This window comes from Protomyctophum bolini (assembly GCF_963924005.1).
Source record: "Protomyctophum bolini genome assembly, chromosome: 7".
NCBI lineage: Eukaryota > Metazoa > Chordata > Actinopteri > Myctophiformes > Myctophidae > Protomyctophum > Protomyctophum bolini.
The window spans coordinates 19,501,604-19,520,336 of NC_137868.1; the positions used below are offsets into that span (position 1 = coordinate 19,501,604).

The 18,733-nt window shown below is 42.8% G+C and overlaps 1 protein-coding gene across 1 annotated transcript in view; it reads right to left on the minus strand.

Moving 5' to 3' along the window:
* grik2 (glutamate receptor, ionotropic, kainate 2) overlaps positions 1-18,733 on the minus strand; it is a 171,162-nt gene that overhangs the window by 97,050 nt on the left and 55,379 nt on the right. The window contains exons 4-6 of the mRNA XM_080769215.1: positions 8,905-9,086; positions 4,671-4,724; positions 1,320-1,493 (exon numbers count right to left, since the gene is read on the minus strand). Coding sequence (XP_080625341.1) covers positions 1,320-1,493; positions 4,671-4,724; positions 8,905-9,086 — 410 coding nt within the window. The remainder of the gene's footprint in view (positions 1-1,319; positions 1,494-4,670; positions 4,725-8,904; positions 9,087-18,733) is intronic.

Here is an 18,733-nt window from a genome sequence, read left to right on the forward strand (position 1 = left end):
AAGCACACACCGGACCATAAATACGCTGCACAAATGAAGCCGTTAATCAAACGTTTACGGAACCTTTCACCATGTCAATATGCATTAGCTGCTGACTGATTGCCATTCGTCTAATTAATCAATCCCCCGCCTTCAAACTCGTATGCCATTAATTCAGTGATGAGCGGGGTCACAGTGCAGTCCTCACACGCATAAATCTTTGTGCTTTCTCTTGTTCCTCCGATCCAAAAATACCCACACCCGAGCTGAGACTCCACCAGGCTATAGCTAGGGTTTAGACTTCAGTCTCATGGAGGAGAAGAAGAACAAAGGAGTACCAAAAAAATCATCTGTGTAAATAGAAAGACGGCGACATGCAGAGGGCTGAGCAGCCATCCTTCTGGGAACTATAAAACCACCATGCACGAGCTCTCAACCGAACTGCACCTACTGCAGCTACGATTCACAACTGACACAATTAGCACGGCACTCACTACACATGTAAAACACACTGTGCAACTGGGTTCTTCCTTGACAACTGAAAAGGTCTCAGCGGAGGGGGAAAAAAGTGTCAATTGACCCATTAATTTTATACACGCAAAAAAGTGTGGGCCGTGTGTGTGTGTGTGTGTGTGTGTGTGTGTGTGGGGGGGGGTCCAATGTGAAACATCCCACTCTCCCTCTCCAGGAACCACGACTATGCAAGATTTGTTAAAAGACTCTAATGTCACTTACACTACAACATCCCATTCTTTGTGTCTTTGTTTCTTTCCCTAGCTGCCCCTTTTGCTCTCTTTCCCCTCTGCCCCCACAGCCTCCTTTCCATTACTCTCCTTTCATTTCCCCTGTGTGGCGTCTCTGGTGAGTTGGTGTTTTGGCAGAGCTCCCAGATAACAGAGAGCAGTACAGTATAAAGCGGGAAATGGTGCGCAGCAGTCATTACCGCTGCTGTGTTCTCCCATCGCAGAGAGCCCACATCACAGTGACATTAGCCCTGCATGCTTGTCATATTTGACTTCTGATCTCAGTGGGATGTGGGATGTCAGTTTGTATGGGGCGGACATGGAGAATCCCCCCCACCTCCACCCATGGGGTGGACATTAAAAAAAAAAAAAAACATATATTGACGGAAAGCAACATTGGGGCAATAAAATGCAAGATTTGAGTCGATGACTGGATAATGAATGGATAAGTGTAGTATGAGAGCATTTGGGAGAACATGTGATTGATTACTTCATTCATTAATTCATTCATGCATTCAATCACTCATCCATCCATCCATCCATCCATCCATCCATCCATTCATTCATTCAGTCATTCAGGTGAATGGAGGGACTCACGGTCATGAAACCGTCCAGTAGACCAGAGTCAGGTTTGGGCGGAGCCTGCAGCCGTTCCATGGACCACTTCTCAATGATGGAGGCCACCTGGCTGTTCTCCGTATTCAGGATCCTAAAGCCAGTCATGTTCACTCCACTGTAACGGTATGGTTCCACATCCAGTGCAAACAGATCCTGGAGAGGGGACAACACACAGAGATACTGGGATTTCATTCACCTAAAGCAGTGGTTTTCAACCCTTTTCATATCAAGGCCCATTTATCTATTTGGCATTTGAGTCACGGACCACCATTTGATTAGATTTAGCCTCTCAGAGCCCAAAACTAATATTTTGTTATTGTTGGATGGTTGATTCACAATACCATATTGATGAGGTACCATAGGAGAGATAACAGGCAAACATTGACCAAGATAATAATCATTTTACATTATCCAAATGTGTACATTTCTTGTAAATTACATAATTATGATGTTTAACATAATTTAACTTGTGATTAAAATATCGTGAAGAATTGTTTCGTGAACGTAGTATTGTGATTCGAATCGTATCGTGAGTTGAGTGAGCCAAGGGTACAGTATATAGCATTGTTGTTATGGTTTTAACAATCTCTTGTAATGTTGGTCTGTTTTAACACAGACTTTTAACACATTTCTTTATTTACATGCATGCACTTTATATTGCTGTATTGTTGAGGTTTATTGCTGGTTCACTATTGTATTGTGGTTTATTGCTGTATTGTTGTGGTTTACTGTTGAATTGTTGTAGTTTACTTGTGTTGTTGTTTATGGTTGTATTGTTGTGTATTGTTGGACAGTACTGTTCTAGTATATTGTTTTGTCTGAGGTTACATGGCAAGAACAAGCATCTGTTTCTTTCTGTAGTATATTGTGTTATTGTTATTTAGGGACTAAGGATGAAAATTAGCATCCTTTGCTAATTCTTGTTTAAGCTCTCAAATGCAAAGCTCTCTACCGTACTGAATGTGGTTTTATTGCTCTGTTCCATAAATATGTTTTGTCCCTCCCAAATAAACAAATAACGTATGGGCTTCAAACCATAGATTTTCAATGGGATTTTTGCATTAGATTTAGGAAAATACTGTAAGTACTATAGGAAATAACGGCTTACAACATTAACACATTTTTATCCAACGAGATAATCTCCACAATCACACTTTTTGAATCATAGGCAGTTAAATAGAAGTTTTAAAGAACCTGGAACGTCTTAAAAACATTAAAGGCTGTAGTTTATGTTGCAGAATAAAATGTGAGACTTTCTTATAGGCTTATGTTAACCACAGACATTATTTTCTGCATAAAGCCTTTGTGTGATGTGTATCTGGTGAGGGAACCCATTATGTGAAGTTAATTCCGGGATGTATACTGTAGCACTACATGGTTATACAAGCTTATTGAAGTATAACTGCAAGGTTCCCATGTGCAGAATGAACAAGAGTCAACAGCGGAAGGTAAATTGAAAGCTTGGCAGAAAATGGCTGCCATATGTGGCTGTATTTGTCAGTGCTGGCTGGATTAGGTTGTCAGCGCTGTCCTCTCTCTCACTGCCAAACACAACCCTGAGAAAGAAGAAATCTCCCTTTTATTGGCCGCTATTGTAACCCTGGTCTCTCTAGAGCCACACTCATGGTCATATTGTACATTTAATCTGCCCCGAAAACACCAGTGCATTATATTTAATTGTCCAGCATAAATCACATTAAAACCGAATTGCTTCTAAAAAAAAAAGGGTGAGAGACCGTGTTCCATTTTAAAATAGAAATTGTCCGCCTTTCTCCTCGCTGTGATGAATAGAGCCGACAACTCAGAAACGGAAGAATTCAATTTTCAAAAGGGGATTTGATAGAAGGGACAGGGGAGAGGGTATAGAAGGTGGAGAGAGAGAGAGAGAGAGAGAGAGAGAGAGAGTTCTGAATCGGAACACATCCCAAGCCTCTTCTTAACGACAGTGAGATGAGGCTTCAATGATACTTGAACCCCTAGCAGCCTATTCTGGGGTGAACATTCTGTGAAAATACATTATATAGATTCTAGAAGCTCACAAGATCGACAACCTTCAGCAAATCCCCCAGGGGGGGGACCCCAGTGAACTATAGCCTATAGACTCTATAGAGGGTGTAAGTGGTTAACTGTTTCCCCTGAATGCAAGAGAAAGGCGGAAAGCAATGAGAGAGTAAAGAAGTTAGCGAGGGAGGGACTAGACTAGAAGTGAGAGAGTTGAGCGATAGACTTGCTGTGAAGTGGGCCGGCGGCCACGTCAGTTACACAACCACGGAGTGTCAGAACTAGAAGAGTCGTCTCTCTCTCTCCATCTCTCTGTTCCAGCAGCCAAAATGAAAGTCGACACTCTATTCTCTGTCACATCTTTCCTCAGGCTTTTTTAGAAGAAATACACGGCCTGTCACTTTCTCGTCAGCCAAACATCTACAGACCTCTGTCTAGGTACAGCAGGTTGAGGTGAAGAAAATGCCAGCACTCATTGTATGTCCTTTTACATGATTTTATTTACCTCTGAGACTGAAAACGTACGCGTTTCGGCCTGTATGGCCTTCCTCAGCGTTTGTCACGTTATTGTCATTTGTCGTAGGTACAGCAGTCACAACCGGTGGGTGGTGGTCTTATATCGACCATGTCTAATGACACTGCCTGGAGAAATCTTGGTGGGCCTGAGATTTTAAGCCTAGATATTGTCGTCTATTTGTTTTCCACGTGCTGCTCGTAGAAATCAACCAAAGACAGAAACGGTCATATTATCAACTACTTCAATATCATAATATCTAGGCTTAAAATAGGGTGCATGTGTTTGGTCTGACGTACTAACAGTCAGCCGACAGGCATTAGTCCGACACCTTACGCCCAAACCCTAACCTAACCCTAACCTCACAGGGAAGCCACAGGCGAGTCTTAACCGGCAACGCATGTCGGGAGCCACGGTTGAGTCTTACAGTAACCAAAGTAACCATGCATGTCGGGAGCCACGGGTGAGTCTTACAGTAACCGAAGTAACCATGCATGTCGGGAGCCACGGGTGAGTCTTACAGTAACCAAAGTAACCATGCATGTCGGACTGTTAGTACGTCGAACCAACGTATGCACCGCGTTTCAGGGGATGCACCTGAAACTGGTCTGAAGGAATAACGAGCATTGTCTAGTGGCTATCATCAGGTGTGCTGATGGTGTGCCGTGTGGAGGTCAGAATCCTGAAACAGTTTTGGACATAATAGGTCCAACAGAGATGATATAATATAATTGAAGTGTATTTTTATGGCAAAAATGAGTAAAGCTCTGATGTAGACCTGATGTCTATGAACACAATGCAGCATCTCTACTTACCAGTGTAGTGAAGATGTAGTGGTAATATTCTGTCATCATCCCCATGGCAAGAGCCTGTGTGTGAAGGATACATAGAGAGAGAGAGAGAGAGAGAGAGAGAGAGAGAGAGAGAGAGAGATGCATTCTCCATTATAATTTATGCTGGAAATAGCTGATCTTTTGTATATGCATGTAATACGGCAATAATATGGCAAGGTATAAAAATCTAACCTAGGAAAGTCAAAGATGCAAGCAGAGATGGAGAGAATTTACTTTATGAATGCAATGCAGATGGAAGTTCGTGTGTGTGTGTGCGTGCATGCTTGTGTGTACTATGTACAGTATGCTCAAAGTATGTGTAGCTAGCTATGTTATGAGATGAGGGAGGCGTATCTCTCTCTATGGATATGAACTATGCATAATTTGCTCATCCATCCATCCAGTACATACATACCGGTACATACATACAATACTGTACATACATACATACATCCATCCATATACACACACTGTACATTCATCCATCTATCCCATTCTCTCTCATAAGCTATATAGCTATATCTCACCATGACTAGCAAAGCAACATTTTGGGTTACATCGTATGAAGGATAATTCTACAGCTGTGAGGTGGATCCATCTTCCAGAAACGCAACATGCAATGTCCCTATACCAACCACAGCTTTGTGCATGTAGGGAACTCACTGCTAATTAAGGGACATGAGTCACGATAAAATCCTTGCCACTTCGGCTCGCAGCTGTCTGATTGACGCTCCCCACCGGGTTTCGCCTCATATCACACAAGGCTTCCTGTTTTTGTTCTCTCTCTCTCTCTCTCTCTCTCTCTCTCTCTCTCTCTCTCTCTCTCTCTCTCTCTCTCTCTCTCTCTCTCTCTCTCTCTCTCTCTCTCTCTCTCTCTCTCTCTCTCTCTCTCTCTCTCTCTCTCTCTCTCTCTCTCTCTCTCTCTCTCTCTCTCTCTCTCTCTCTCTCTCTCTCTCTCTCTCTCTCCTCTCTCTCTCTCTCTCTCTCTCTCTCCGCTGTGCTGTGCTGTGCTGTTGCCCTGCCTGCCTGCCTGCAGAGAGGTATCCATGTTTGCTAACTTGAGAACAGACATATCACTGTACTCTGAACTGAACACTGCAACACCATCTGTCTGGGAAAAACTAAAAGGAAGGAAGAATAAACATCAGTAGGTCTACTTTGGAGGTCTGTCTACTATTTTAAACAGCTGACCTACAATCTCTAAACACTGGTGGATCTATTTTAGATCATTTTTGTCTGTCAAACTATTTTCGTGACAACACACAATACATGCCCAGACAGCAATGCACTCTGTCCTCTTTAGTTTCGTCTCTGCATATTGGAAAATATTCATGAGCTTGTCCACCCGGCTCTCATTAACTTCAATGCATTCCATCAAACGTCCGGCTCCATCTGGAGCTTCAAGGGCGTCTATATGGCACCATGGCATAGATCACGTCCTTAGCTTCTTTGTACAGGAAGTGTGTTTGGCACTAATGGCAGGGCGCCACCCCTATTTAAGCTGCCCGGTGATGGTGACATTGGCAGTGGTGGAAAGTAACTAAGTATGTCACTAAGTATGTCAATGTTGAGGTACTTTTACTTTACTGGAGTATTTCCAATTACCAATACTTTTACTTCACTACATCTCAGAGACATATATTGTACTGTTGCTCTACTACAATAATTATTTGAAAAGGTTTAGTTACTACAGACAATGACATATTTAAACTTTGGCTATTTGAATGTGACACCTTGTGAGCTTGTAGATCTACTATTTTCAAAAGATGTTTTATCAATTTTAGACATGATACCTTGTGAAATGGGACATTCTGCAATCTGCATAATGCTAAATAAATAAAAATAAAAAAACTAAATACTTTAGTATATTTTGATGCCAGTACATTTTGAAGAACGGACTTTTACGTGTAAGAGCTATAGATTATGTCTACTTTGTATTTCTTTTACCTACCCGGGTAGTACAAGAAATTGTACTTTTTTCACCACTGGCCACATGGCAACTAGGACCTGCCAGGTGAGCCTTGCAGCTGGCTAATTAAGCCACTATGACTCATAGATTAGAGACGAATGGGGGGAAATGGGGTGGATGATTAAATGGTGGGGAAGGAAGCAGGAAGGGAATGGTTGTTGGTATCAGACGGTAGAGTCCAGGTGGGCTGAATAATGGCCTCCAGCATGCTATGATTGTAGAGTGTTGTTCCATCAGGGGGAATCGCATCGACCCATTCAGCGATGACTCACATGCCGTAAGCCCGGTCCCTTGACAAGCTAGGCATGACCAAACACAGTCAAATAAGCCTTAATGAAACCTTAAGGGAGTATCATAAATTATTCTTTCTTATGTTGTTTTATTTCCCCCCTCCCCCTCCCCCACCCCCAAATTTTAAGTTGGTGGGTTCTCGAGATATGTGGATAACAGTCGTACACACGTATGTACAGACATATATTTGTATTGCAATATTAGGAGGATAACCAGAAATATGTATGTTATGGATTGTATATATACGCCAAGAGCAAATATAATATTTACATTTTACAAAGAAGAAAATGTTCTCATAATGGTCTCAATCTATTTGTGAGTTATCTGACTGAAGTGACAGGTCAGGTATAGATTCTGTTCTGGTGTGGGTAGAATGGGCGTTGGCTTTATCCTAGATGAAAAATAGCAGGGGTGGAAATTAACTCAATTACTGTACTTGAGTACAATGTGAGTTTTTTATTATTATATATATTTTTTAACTTTACTGGATTATTTCCAATGTTCTAGAAGTTACCATTACATCTCAGAGGCAAATATTGTACTGCTCATTTATTTGTGTCGTCACTTCCAATTTCCCTTGATTAATCTGCAATTCTCTATCCCGATTGGTTAAAATCGGTACCCTGAGGTGAGAATGCATTTTCTGTTTGCATGGAGCTATAGAGAAACAGTAAGATTCCTGTTACACTCTAGCAATCAGAATATACTAGTAGAGCTGTTTAACACAAATGTTAACCAAAAAAGTACTTTAAGTATACGTGTATTGATGCCAATACTTCTGTACTTATACTTTTCCACCACTGAGTGTCTGACAATGGGCTGAGAGGTGGTTAGAATCCCTAAACGAGTGACGTGACAGTAATGAGCATATCAGAGCGGAGGAGAGGTGACTTTCATTACCTCTCATTAGCGGGGTTTCTCTCTGACATTACTAATGACACGAGACCTTGACCTTCCCCCGGCTATCCACCGCTCTGCCATTGATTAGGAACCCTGGGAGAGGGACGGAGTGCCGGGGCCTGAATCATGTTGTCTTTAATGTTTGATAAATCCTGGAAGCAGGAGGAATACGAATGTCGTTCAATTGGGTCACTCTATTTTCAATGATCTGCCACAAAGATTTGCTACAAATATGACACAGGAGTACTGTACGGGTGCCGTGTGTACACGTACTGTGTATACTGCGTACATGCACTATTTACTGCGCACATTTACTGTGTGCAGGTACAATGTATTGTGTCTCGATATCTGTCTGTTGTATACTTTTATTATGTAGTCATGTCATGTCCTAGTGTTTCCTGTTTTCCCTATAGTTACTGTTTCCTGTGTTGTCTCACCTCCCTGTGATTACTAGTTTTCTCCACCTGTGTCCTGTTAGTCTCCCAGCATATCCCAGTGTTGATTGTTAGTTCTGTTCACCTGTGTATTGTTATCCCTGTGTCTACTTAAACCCTCAGTTCCTTGCTAGTGTATAGTTTATGTTATGGTGTGTCCAGCCCATTTATGTCCAGTACACTGTGGGCAAAGTGCCATGTTTGCACAACAGCTATTGTACTTCTGCAGGCTATTATAATTATAAAGCCCTGATTCACACAGGACTAGTACTACCTAGGGGCCTGATGTAAATTTAGAAATTAACCCACATTCAAACGGGATAAACAGTCTAATACAAGTCTGTATTTTACTCACATTCACTAACATTAGGACCCTGATAATGTCATGGCTGTGTGTGACGTCAACTTCCTGCACTCTAGTTTCCTCTGTATTTAACCACACACGAGTGATGGCTGCTACGAAGAAAAAGAGGCGTTTGACTTGTGAGGAGAACGGACAAGTTGCACAATCAACTATCCACCGGCAAGGGTGATGTTGGGCTCTTGGTCAACGTGCAGATCAAGCTATGAGGAACTCTGCTACACACACACACACACACACACACACACACACGACACATACCTGCTTGAGGATCCCGGCAGCCATTTCGTGGCCACAGTCGAAGATGATGTGGAACTCTTTACCCCTCTTCATCTCCTTCAGGAGAGGCTTGGCATCCTTGGTATCGGCCGGCAACTGGCGGATCTTTAACCGGATGTTGTAGCGAGATGGAGCCTTGATGAGCTCCTGTAACCGGATCAGGCCTTTGAGAAGAGAGAAAGAATACAAAATAAAACATTTCAACATTATTTTTCTTTTCTCACAACATCATCGCTATTTGATGAGACATTTGCCCAATTGTGTCCTGGCAAGCGTATTCCTTTTATAAATGGAAGCTACAAATAATGTGTCTATGTGGCGTAATTGAGGTAACGAGTGCGCCCCCATTCATTTGGCAGCCTTGCTTATAATTAGAATCAGTGGCGAGGACGCTTTGAGAATATATTTCCAACACTGCCATTTCATTTCTAATGAAATCCATTTGACACTCCCCTTGAACCAACCACCCACCCGTCCATCCAACTTCCCTCCCACCTTTTCTCATTCTACCCACACACAGAGCATGATTTCTTGTCTATTCTCTTTTCAAGCTGTATGCATTTTGTATGCATTTTCTCTCTCTCTCTCTCTCTCTCTCTCTCTCTCTATCTCGAAATGCAACGGAGTGAAGATTTCTATCAATACGTGACCTGACATTCATCGTTCATCATAGATTTCCATCGATTGCGTGTTCACTATTGATCGCCGCATTCCTTACAAAGGCCAATCAGCGTTCCGCACAGGATGTGTGTGAAGTGAACCCTATAAAAAGGCGGAATTGAACGCAAGACCCCTCCAGTAAAGCACAAACAAACATCTCAATTCAGATTATGCAAGCCAGCAGGTCGGCATTCATCGGAAAAAATCGCCTCCCCTCCCCCTTTCGCCTGGCCCAGCCGTCGATCAATAGCATGTTCAAGCCTTATGATGCGAGGATCCGCCGCTGGCGTGACTTCCCTCCCTCTCGCCGCCTGCGGCCCCACGGTCCCCCGGCTGTTCTGGCCTCTGGCATTTATTTGTTTACTTCCTGCACCAGATGAGTGCACTGCACTGTGGGACACCAGCCTGCAGCCGGTCCCTGGTCTTCATTAAGTCAAACACTCTCTGTCGCACTCTGATGATGATGGAACCCTGTTGCACACTCACTGGTGATGTGTCATTGTCCGTGACAAAGTGGACACAGTTGGCGGAGGAGGGCTACTGTAAATGCAAGATGATTTTGGTGTAATAAAAGAGAGATATCATGGACAGAGTGGTGCAGGATAATTTGGGTGTAACTGGCAAAACAGAACGGGGATTGAGTTCATGTGCGTGTGGGTGTGGATCTGGGTCCACACACACACACACACACACACACACACACACACACACACACACGTAACATGGAGAGAGAGCGTGTACCTTTGCGTGTACAAGTGATCTTTGAGTCGAGTCCAATCTCATCCGAGCTACTCGCTGTTGCGCGAGCTGTCGGAGAAGAAAAACAGCCTCTGCCGCCGGAGTAGCGATCTCTGTTTTACGGTTAGTTAGTTAACATCGATAAAAACAGGCTGACACCTCCAACTGCTCCATTCGCTCATCATAAACATGCATTGGGGTGGGGTCTCTCTCTCTCTCATGCCATTCTGCATGGGTAATTCCTCCCTCATGGCACTGACTGCAACGCTATACAGGCGAGACCACAAGAATCCGGAGAGAGGGGCTGTGGGAATATATAAAAAGGAGAGAAGTGGGGTGACTGTCAGCGCTGATCAGTATTGACTATGTTTAATGCCCGGCGACTGCTCCAGGATCCATATTTAACTCTGCATGAATATTTCATCTGCTCTAAACGTTTATTAGGGGCCCGTCGAGGAGTCTCCTGAGCGTAAAGCAGAACGCCTTGTCTGTGATAAATAGCCGAGCGAGGCGGCAGCCCCTGAAGCATTCCCCTTCCTTCCAAACTTCTGCCTCTGACAGGGGAACAGTCTGGCAGCTCAATCATCATTGTTGCCGACGTTAAAGACCCCCCCCTTTCCCTCCCTCTCCCAACCTCTACCCTGACGGAAATGGTGCTGCTGTTGCATGATGGGACTTTTAGAGCCGATGAGTCACTGAGCGGCGGACCGGAGGTCAAGGTTAATGTGACCCTTCGCTCCTTGGCCGGCTTGTTTATGTTCGATTAAATGTGGCGAACAAATTGAACAAAGATTAAAACCGGTTGGCGGTCAAAAGGTTTTTCCGTTGGCACTACAGGAATGAAGAGATGTTCTACCCTATTATAGAAAGTAGCCTATAAATGCCAATCATACTGTAGGTTTGTGGTTCCTCCATTAGTCTGGTCACATTGTACCTCACCTACTGTATACGCTCTGTCTAAACCCTCTCCCCTATGATAAAATAAATGGACAGTACCTTTTCAATAACTAATATTTATGTTATTTAGGTACTTACTTTACTTGTTCAAATGCTACTGTAAATCAGTGGTGGAAAGCAACTAAGTTGGAACACCTTTAAACCCATTTTTCAGATTACATTTGTTCATAGTTACTGCACTTTGACTTTGTATAGGGACGTATAGTCATACTGCATTTAGAGAGATAATACTTTGACAGTATGACTAGTCATTTAAGTCGCTCTGGATAAGAATGTGTGCTAGAATAAATTATTTAATTGATTCCTACTCTGCTATGGCCAATACTTATAGTTGTTGTCACATAACGTGCTTATGATGCTGTGCACATTTTATCGAGTATTCACTGTGAAGTCCAAGCTCTAGACACCCTACCCTGTGGTGCACTGATGCGTGTAATACACACAGAATCAATACCCTTGGGCCTTGGCCAATGCACTGAATGCAGTGGTTCTCAAACGTTTTCATGTCAAGGACCCCCAAGTTGACCCCCAAAGACCCTCCATCTGAAAAGATTTTGTACCAGGGAGGGACCCTATACAGATTTGTGTTTGTTGAACTGTTAAAATATATATCAAGATTCAATTAAGGAACCCTGGTCTATACATTACAGTGCTCGCATATCACGCACACGTTTACATTATTACTCAAATGTGGCTTAACTATCCTCCTGCGTCTAATGTTTGAGAGTTTCGAGTGCAAGGCAAGCCACAGTACATCTGGTGTGATGCATGTTGTCTTGTCACAGCAGTCCATACAGCTGCTGTTTTCATTATCTGTCATCATCAGCAATTAAATGGCTGCTAAAAGGCAAGCCAAAACTAAAAGAAGAGAGAAATACAATAAGTTATTATGACATTGGAAATATCTGCTGTCAGGAAGAAACCACTTAACTCTGTTCTGTATAAACTGTTCATTTTTCAGGAAATTATTTTTTCCCCAGGAAATGAAGAAAACCATATATTTTTAGAACTATGCAATACTGCCTAATCAAAGTTGGTGTTGTATCTTTATACTGTATATTGTCAATTACTTCCATGAGAGGGGGAGAGGTGGTGGAGTTAGATATTTCGAGGGTCCAATGGAGTTAAGAGGTTTGGTCACAAGCCCTTTTTCATTGGTTCAATATTTTCGAAACAATTAACGCACAGACGTAAAGGGTGTTCAATAGCACTGATTTATGCAAAAAAAATTATAATCTAAAACCTCATAAAAGGATTTAGGTGGTTTCCTCCCGACAGCAACGAAATCCATCAAGCCACCTTCACACTCCCTCCCAATAGGTAGATAGTGTAAAGGCACTTTAAACCTTTACGCCCCCCATGCAGACCTACATGCTCACATGGCTACATTTGCTCTACATTTTGAAAGTGGTTAAGTGTTGTGTCTGTGGGTATTATATTGAACCGAGCGTGTGATTGGAAAACAGTTATTTTTTGCTCATTTCCTGAAAAGTAATGGTTTTAGACATAATTAATGAGGTTTCCACGCGACAGCGACGAAACGTTTTGCATGGAAGACCAAGGTTTGAATCCACTTAGTTACATACATATAGGGAGCTCAAACAGAGTTTGGTTTTCCTTTGGATGAGGGACTGAATGCCAGTGGTTGAAAAAATACTCACATACTGTAAGTAGAATTATTATCAATACTGCAATGTGGAAATACAGGATGAAAAGTCCGGAATTCAAAATGTACTAAAAGGTAAAAGTACAAAAAAAAGGGTGATTCCCCTTTGGATGAGCGCTAGCTGTTTGTTTACCCATGGAGACCAGGCTTGGAAGAATTCAGGTGGTTACATTCAGTTAGCAGATGAATTATGTCAATGATGATGCGTTTTTTTATTTAATAATTAGATTTAGTTGCTGCCAGAGATAGTTCCGCAAAAAGAAAAAAGAAGACAATACACATAATCTTCACCTTAGGAAAATCACAAAACAATTAAGGAAAATTAGAGAGAAAAGGCTTATGGCTGTTATTAGCAACTCAGCGGAGCGAGCAGGAGCAGAATGATCAGTCCACTTTGTGAAGAGCTCAGCGAGGCCCTCTCCAAACAATCTGTGGTAGTGGAGCGTATGATGGGAATGGGGCCCGCTGGTGTGGAGCACACACACACAGTCACACACACACACACACACACACACACACACACACACACACACACACACACACACACACACACACACACACACACACACACACACACACACACACACACACACACACACACACACACACACACACACACACACACACACACACCAAATTGAAACAGATTGCAGGAGGGGTCCTGGGACTCGCACCACCACCAAAGTTACTCAGCTCTCAAGTACACTTAGAGGACTCCCGGGGCAAGAAAGCGTACACACATTGTGACACGAGACGGGGCATTCATGATGAGGCCATAGCACTACATATAATTCACAATTTTAAGAGCGATACGATGTATTTTTGTTTTCTCTTTGCACACCCAAAACACACCGCACTTCTGCCCTTGGAAAGTCCTGGGTTCAGCAAGCTGAGACCAGGAATTCCCCACACCGAATCCCTTGGAAGAGCCGGAGACTTTATACTTTTGATCACTTCCTGGGAAACAACATGCTATCATACTATAGCCCCCCCCCCCCCCAGGTCTGGCCTTTCATCTAAAGCAATTAAAAAAATGTCAGACATGAGGGGTCACGGCCGCTCCCACAAAAAGCATGACAGGCATCAGCTTTAGAGAAAATTACCTCTTCACTGTGGGAAGCGATGCGGCAAAATGGTGCTGGTTGTACATTTCATTCTTTCTGCCAGAAGCGGCTCCAAAAGGAGGTCCGCACGCACACACCAGCCCTGACAGGGAAGCTGAAGAACAGAGACCGCTTGGCTTGGGAGGTGAGACACACTGAGTGGAGCCATGCCTCCACAATCACAGAGTTGTATTAAATCCTCGTTTTCTATAGAGGACCCCTCTGTCACTACCACGCCCCCTGGGATTTGCTGCAGGAAATCGTTGTCATAGAAACCTGGTCATAAACAGAAGAGTTGGTAGTTACAGTGCCACTCTCTCTCCCCACCCAGCTATGAGGTCATTATTATATGAGAATATACTCATAGTAGTATAGTACTAGTATACTAGTATGTAAATACTTCCAAAGGGCACATTACAAAGTACATTTTAATTTTTTATGTCAATGCAATGCAATGCAATGTCAATGATGTGTCCATGTTTGTGCATCAGTGCCACTCTGTGGCAGTACCATGGTGACAACCATGCAGGAACAGCCTGTGTGTCGACCATGAAGGGTGTGGTGACATCTGGAGAGACAGAGGGCAGCCGGAGAGACGCGTTGGCTGCCCAAAACACTTCTTCCGCGAGGAAGAACCCAAAAGCTACTGACTGCGGTAAAACCAGCAAGGAGGGTTTAAACATCTGCCTCGACCCTGACAACTCAGTGCCTAGTGTCGCCAACACCTGCTGCTATAGCATCTCATCAGCCATCTTCCCCACTGGCTGCCTCTAAGCCCCCAGGAGACAGTGGGGGCAGACTCAGTAGGATGCCACATGGACAGACACGGGCCGGGGTCTGATCAGCCTCGGTCGTGTCGCCTGGACAAGGCCGGGTGTCTGTTGCAAGACCCGAAACAACACAGATGATGTGACCAAGTCTGTGCATCAGTAGATGTTTTATTTATACTCTATTGAAATGTAGAATATTAAAAATGTTCTAAATAGTGAAAATAACAGATCAACAAGCTTGCATACATCATCAATTTTCTCTACTTTTTTAAATAGGGTTATTCTGTCCTTATCACGTTCCCATTTATGTGACGTGACAGATAGTTAACAACAACAGCTCCAATAAAGACAGACGAGTTTCTTCATTGGCAGAATGTTTAGTTGTAAAACTAAATCAAAAGAAAGAATTGTATTACAGTCATTGTACATAATCTTCTCACACTAACACAAACTCAACATCAAATGCAGTCAAATTGGTTCCAATTGAGGTCAATCACCACTGCACTAATTAGTAGGATCCACAACAGGCAAGGTCTACTTATGCACAGTAAATTAACAAAAATTGCACTGAAGCCAGCATGGCCAAACAATTGACATAAACTTAAATTTTACTTTCTTGGCTGGCCAGTTACATTTAGGAAAGAATCAACAAACACAAAACACAAGTGGTTTCACAAACCCTACTGTTACCCTAGCCGCAATTTGCAACTCTAGATTTTTTTTACAATTGGTTGAAATCTAGAGTTGCAATAACCTCCATCGACTTCCTATGCATTGTTTTGGTTTTGCATTGGTTTGTGACCTCCTGGTCTTAAATTACGTTAAACTCACCAACATTGCAGCTGTAGTCCAAGCTTGAATTATCCTCTTTCGATCTGGTGTCGCTTGTTTATCATAAAAGTCCCCCGTAAAGATGTTATGAGCTACTTTCTGTCCAAAATATTCCAAGAGTGACAATATCGAGCTGCCATTTTGATTTTTGCAACGTGCCATAAAACAAGATGTGAGGGGGAGTGCTTGTTTAATAGCGTCCCTCCCTCCCTAGGGCGTCGGCCTCTTCTTTGGGTGTCTTACCTGCGCAGGTAAGATTCTATTAAACAAGCGCTCCCCCTCACATCTTGTTTTATGGCACGTTGCAAAAATCAAAATGGCGGCTCGATATTGTCACTCTTGGAATATTTTGGACAGAAAGTAGCTCATAACATCTTTACGGGGGACTTTTATGATAAACAAGCGACACCAGATCGAAAGAGGATAATTCAAGCTTGGACTACAGCTGCAGTGTTGGTGAGTTTAACGTAATTTAAGACCAGGAGGTCACAAACCAATGCAAAACCAAAACAATGCATAGGAAGTCGATGGAGGTTATTGCAACTCTAGATTCAGCCAATTGTAAAAAAATCTAGAGTTGCAAATTGCGGCTACTGTTACCCATGTTTTGATTGTAATCTGTAATGTCTTGAAAGTTGAAACAAACTTATATGTCATACATTGCTTCTTGTCACATGTCATACATATACATCTTGCTGCACAGTACAATCATTTTAAGAAACCTAAACCACATAAACTTACAGTCTCATGACTCTCAGTCTAGGTCCTGTGTGAGGAGAGAATATTTCTGCTGCTGCTAGCTCTGAAGCTCAAACCAGAATGACAAAACAAGGAAGTGTTACAAGCCAAGGGTCCCCCTAGGAAGTGTTACAAGTAAAGGGTCCCCCTAGTGGGCTAGGTGGCCATGGGGCAGAACAAGGGTTTATGTGGTTAATTCATAGTATAATTTTGTAGGTTTGGGTACCAAGACTCACTTCCTATGTTAAATGTATAGTGGAGTCAAAAGCACAATATTTCTATTTGAAATGGAGCAGAGTACAAATCATGAGCTTGCAAAAAAAACAAGAGAAAAAAAAATAACTTGAGTGCTGTAGGCCAGGGGTAGGCAACCTTAGGCACCAGTGCCAACATTGGCACAAAGGAGGGTGTTCACTGGCACACTGGCAAGTGTATGAGAGAGTATCTTTGGTTTTAAATAAACTATTTAAAAAAATGCAGTCAAATAAATGAAGTCCCTCACATTTGTGTGTAAATTACATCCTGCATTCTACATTCATTCAAACTGAACTCTGTTATTGCCCTGACTAATGATCATTATAACAATGTGAAAGAAATATTTAAAAAGAAGGAAAAACTTTATATTTGTGGACAAGCAAAATATGAATTTTTCATGTGGTGTCATTAAAATTAATTAATGTTGGCACAATGACGATCTAGAAAATAAAAACATGGCACTTCATTTAAAAAAGGTTGCAGACCCCTGCTTTAGGCTACTGTGCCCTGAGTCTCAGGACATGGACTTAGTTACTGTCCACTCTAGAAAGGACACACGTTTCACCAGTCCACGCCCCCTCCGCTGGTCCTCAACACCAAACCCATGCCTAAACGTAATCCTACTAACGGCTCAGCATAGCAATCAATAACGCCCTGCATGGCCGGCCGTCAATAAATGTAATTCAATTAACCCCATATACCATAACGTCCAGGGCCTTTCTTCCTGTCTAGGGTGGTCACTGGTCATCCAGTAACGACCCTGTCGTATAAAGCCTAAGTCATATTACAACACTGTCACCTGCCGAATATAACAGATTGCCAAGTGAAAAGGGTCACTCATCTATAGTATAAAGTAGCCTTAAGGGACAGCAGTGCAGTGGTTCTCATCTATAGTATAAAGTAGCCTTAAGGGACAGCAGTGCAGTGGTTCTCATCTATAGTATAAAGTAGCCTTAAGGGACAGCAGTGCAGTGGTTCTCATCTATAGTATAAAGTAGCCTTAAGGGACAGCAGTGCAGTGGTTCTCATCTATAGTATAAAGTAGCCTTAAGGGACAGCAGTGCAGTGGTTCTCATCTATAGTATAAAGTAGCCTTAAGGGACAGCAGTGCAGTGGTTCTCATCTATAGTATAAAGTAGCCTTAAGGGACAGCAGTGCAGTGGTTCACAACCCAACCCAACCCACCCCCCCCCCCCCCGCCCCCAACCCACCTACCCCCCCCCCCCCCCCCCGAACCCCCCTCGTTATACATCTGACAAAAGCTGAGACCCCACACACACTATTTTTGCTATTTTCTTTTACTTTGAAATATTTGGATCAGTGATACTATTTGACAATATAATGACAATGCAAAGAATAAGCCACAATCTTTTTTATGTGGATGAAAGCTAGGTTTTCTTTTGCATAACAAAATGCAGACAAGAAGTCAAAAATAATTTCTCCAGTGATTAGAAATTTATCATTCAAAATATGCTCCTCATTGACTTACATTGTACGCTGAAACAGCTCTCAAAGTCACTCTTTTAGTACATAAACAAACACAAACAATTTAAAAGTTACAACTACACAACCCAAACCTCTACCAAAAATTATCTTGCACTTTGAAGTCTCAATACTTAGTAAACATGACCATCGGATCTGTACATGGTTTGCTCTTTTTCCCTCTACAAAAATAGCCAATCTACAATCTAACAACAGCTCGCAGCTTGAGGCATTGTGAGCTTGTAGAAGCGCCTATTTGGAGGACCCCCCTGTTGAAGACCCCTGTAGTAAGAGGATGGTGAAGGTGTGTGTCTATAGAAAAAAGCATACAGTCGCACAGCAACCAACAAAAGGGTCACTCTCTCCCAGAACCTATAGTGTTTTATGGTACAAGCCGCTCTCTCGCTCCCTCATGACCTAATCATACTTCCCGGCATGCAGCGACAATGTCCCAGACAGCTGTATGGATGTTATGGCTGGCTGTGCTGCGCACTGCGCGGCGCTACAAGGCCGCCGCCTCCGTTTTTTGCCATTACAAAGTTGAGCCGTTAGAGCGGGCGCCATTATGGTTATTGATTTGCTTGTTTGCTCTCTGGTTCATGGAGAAAACA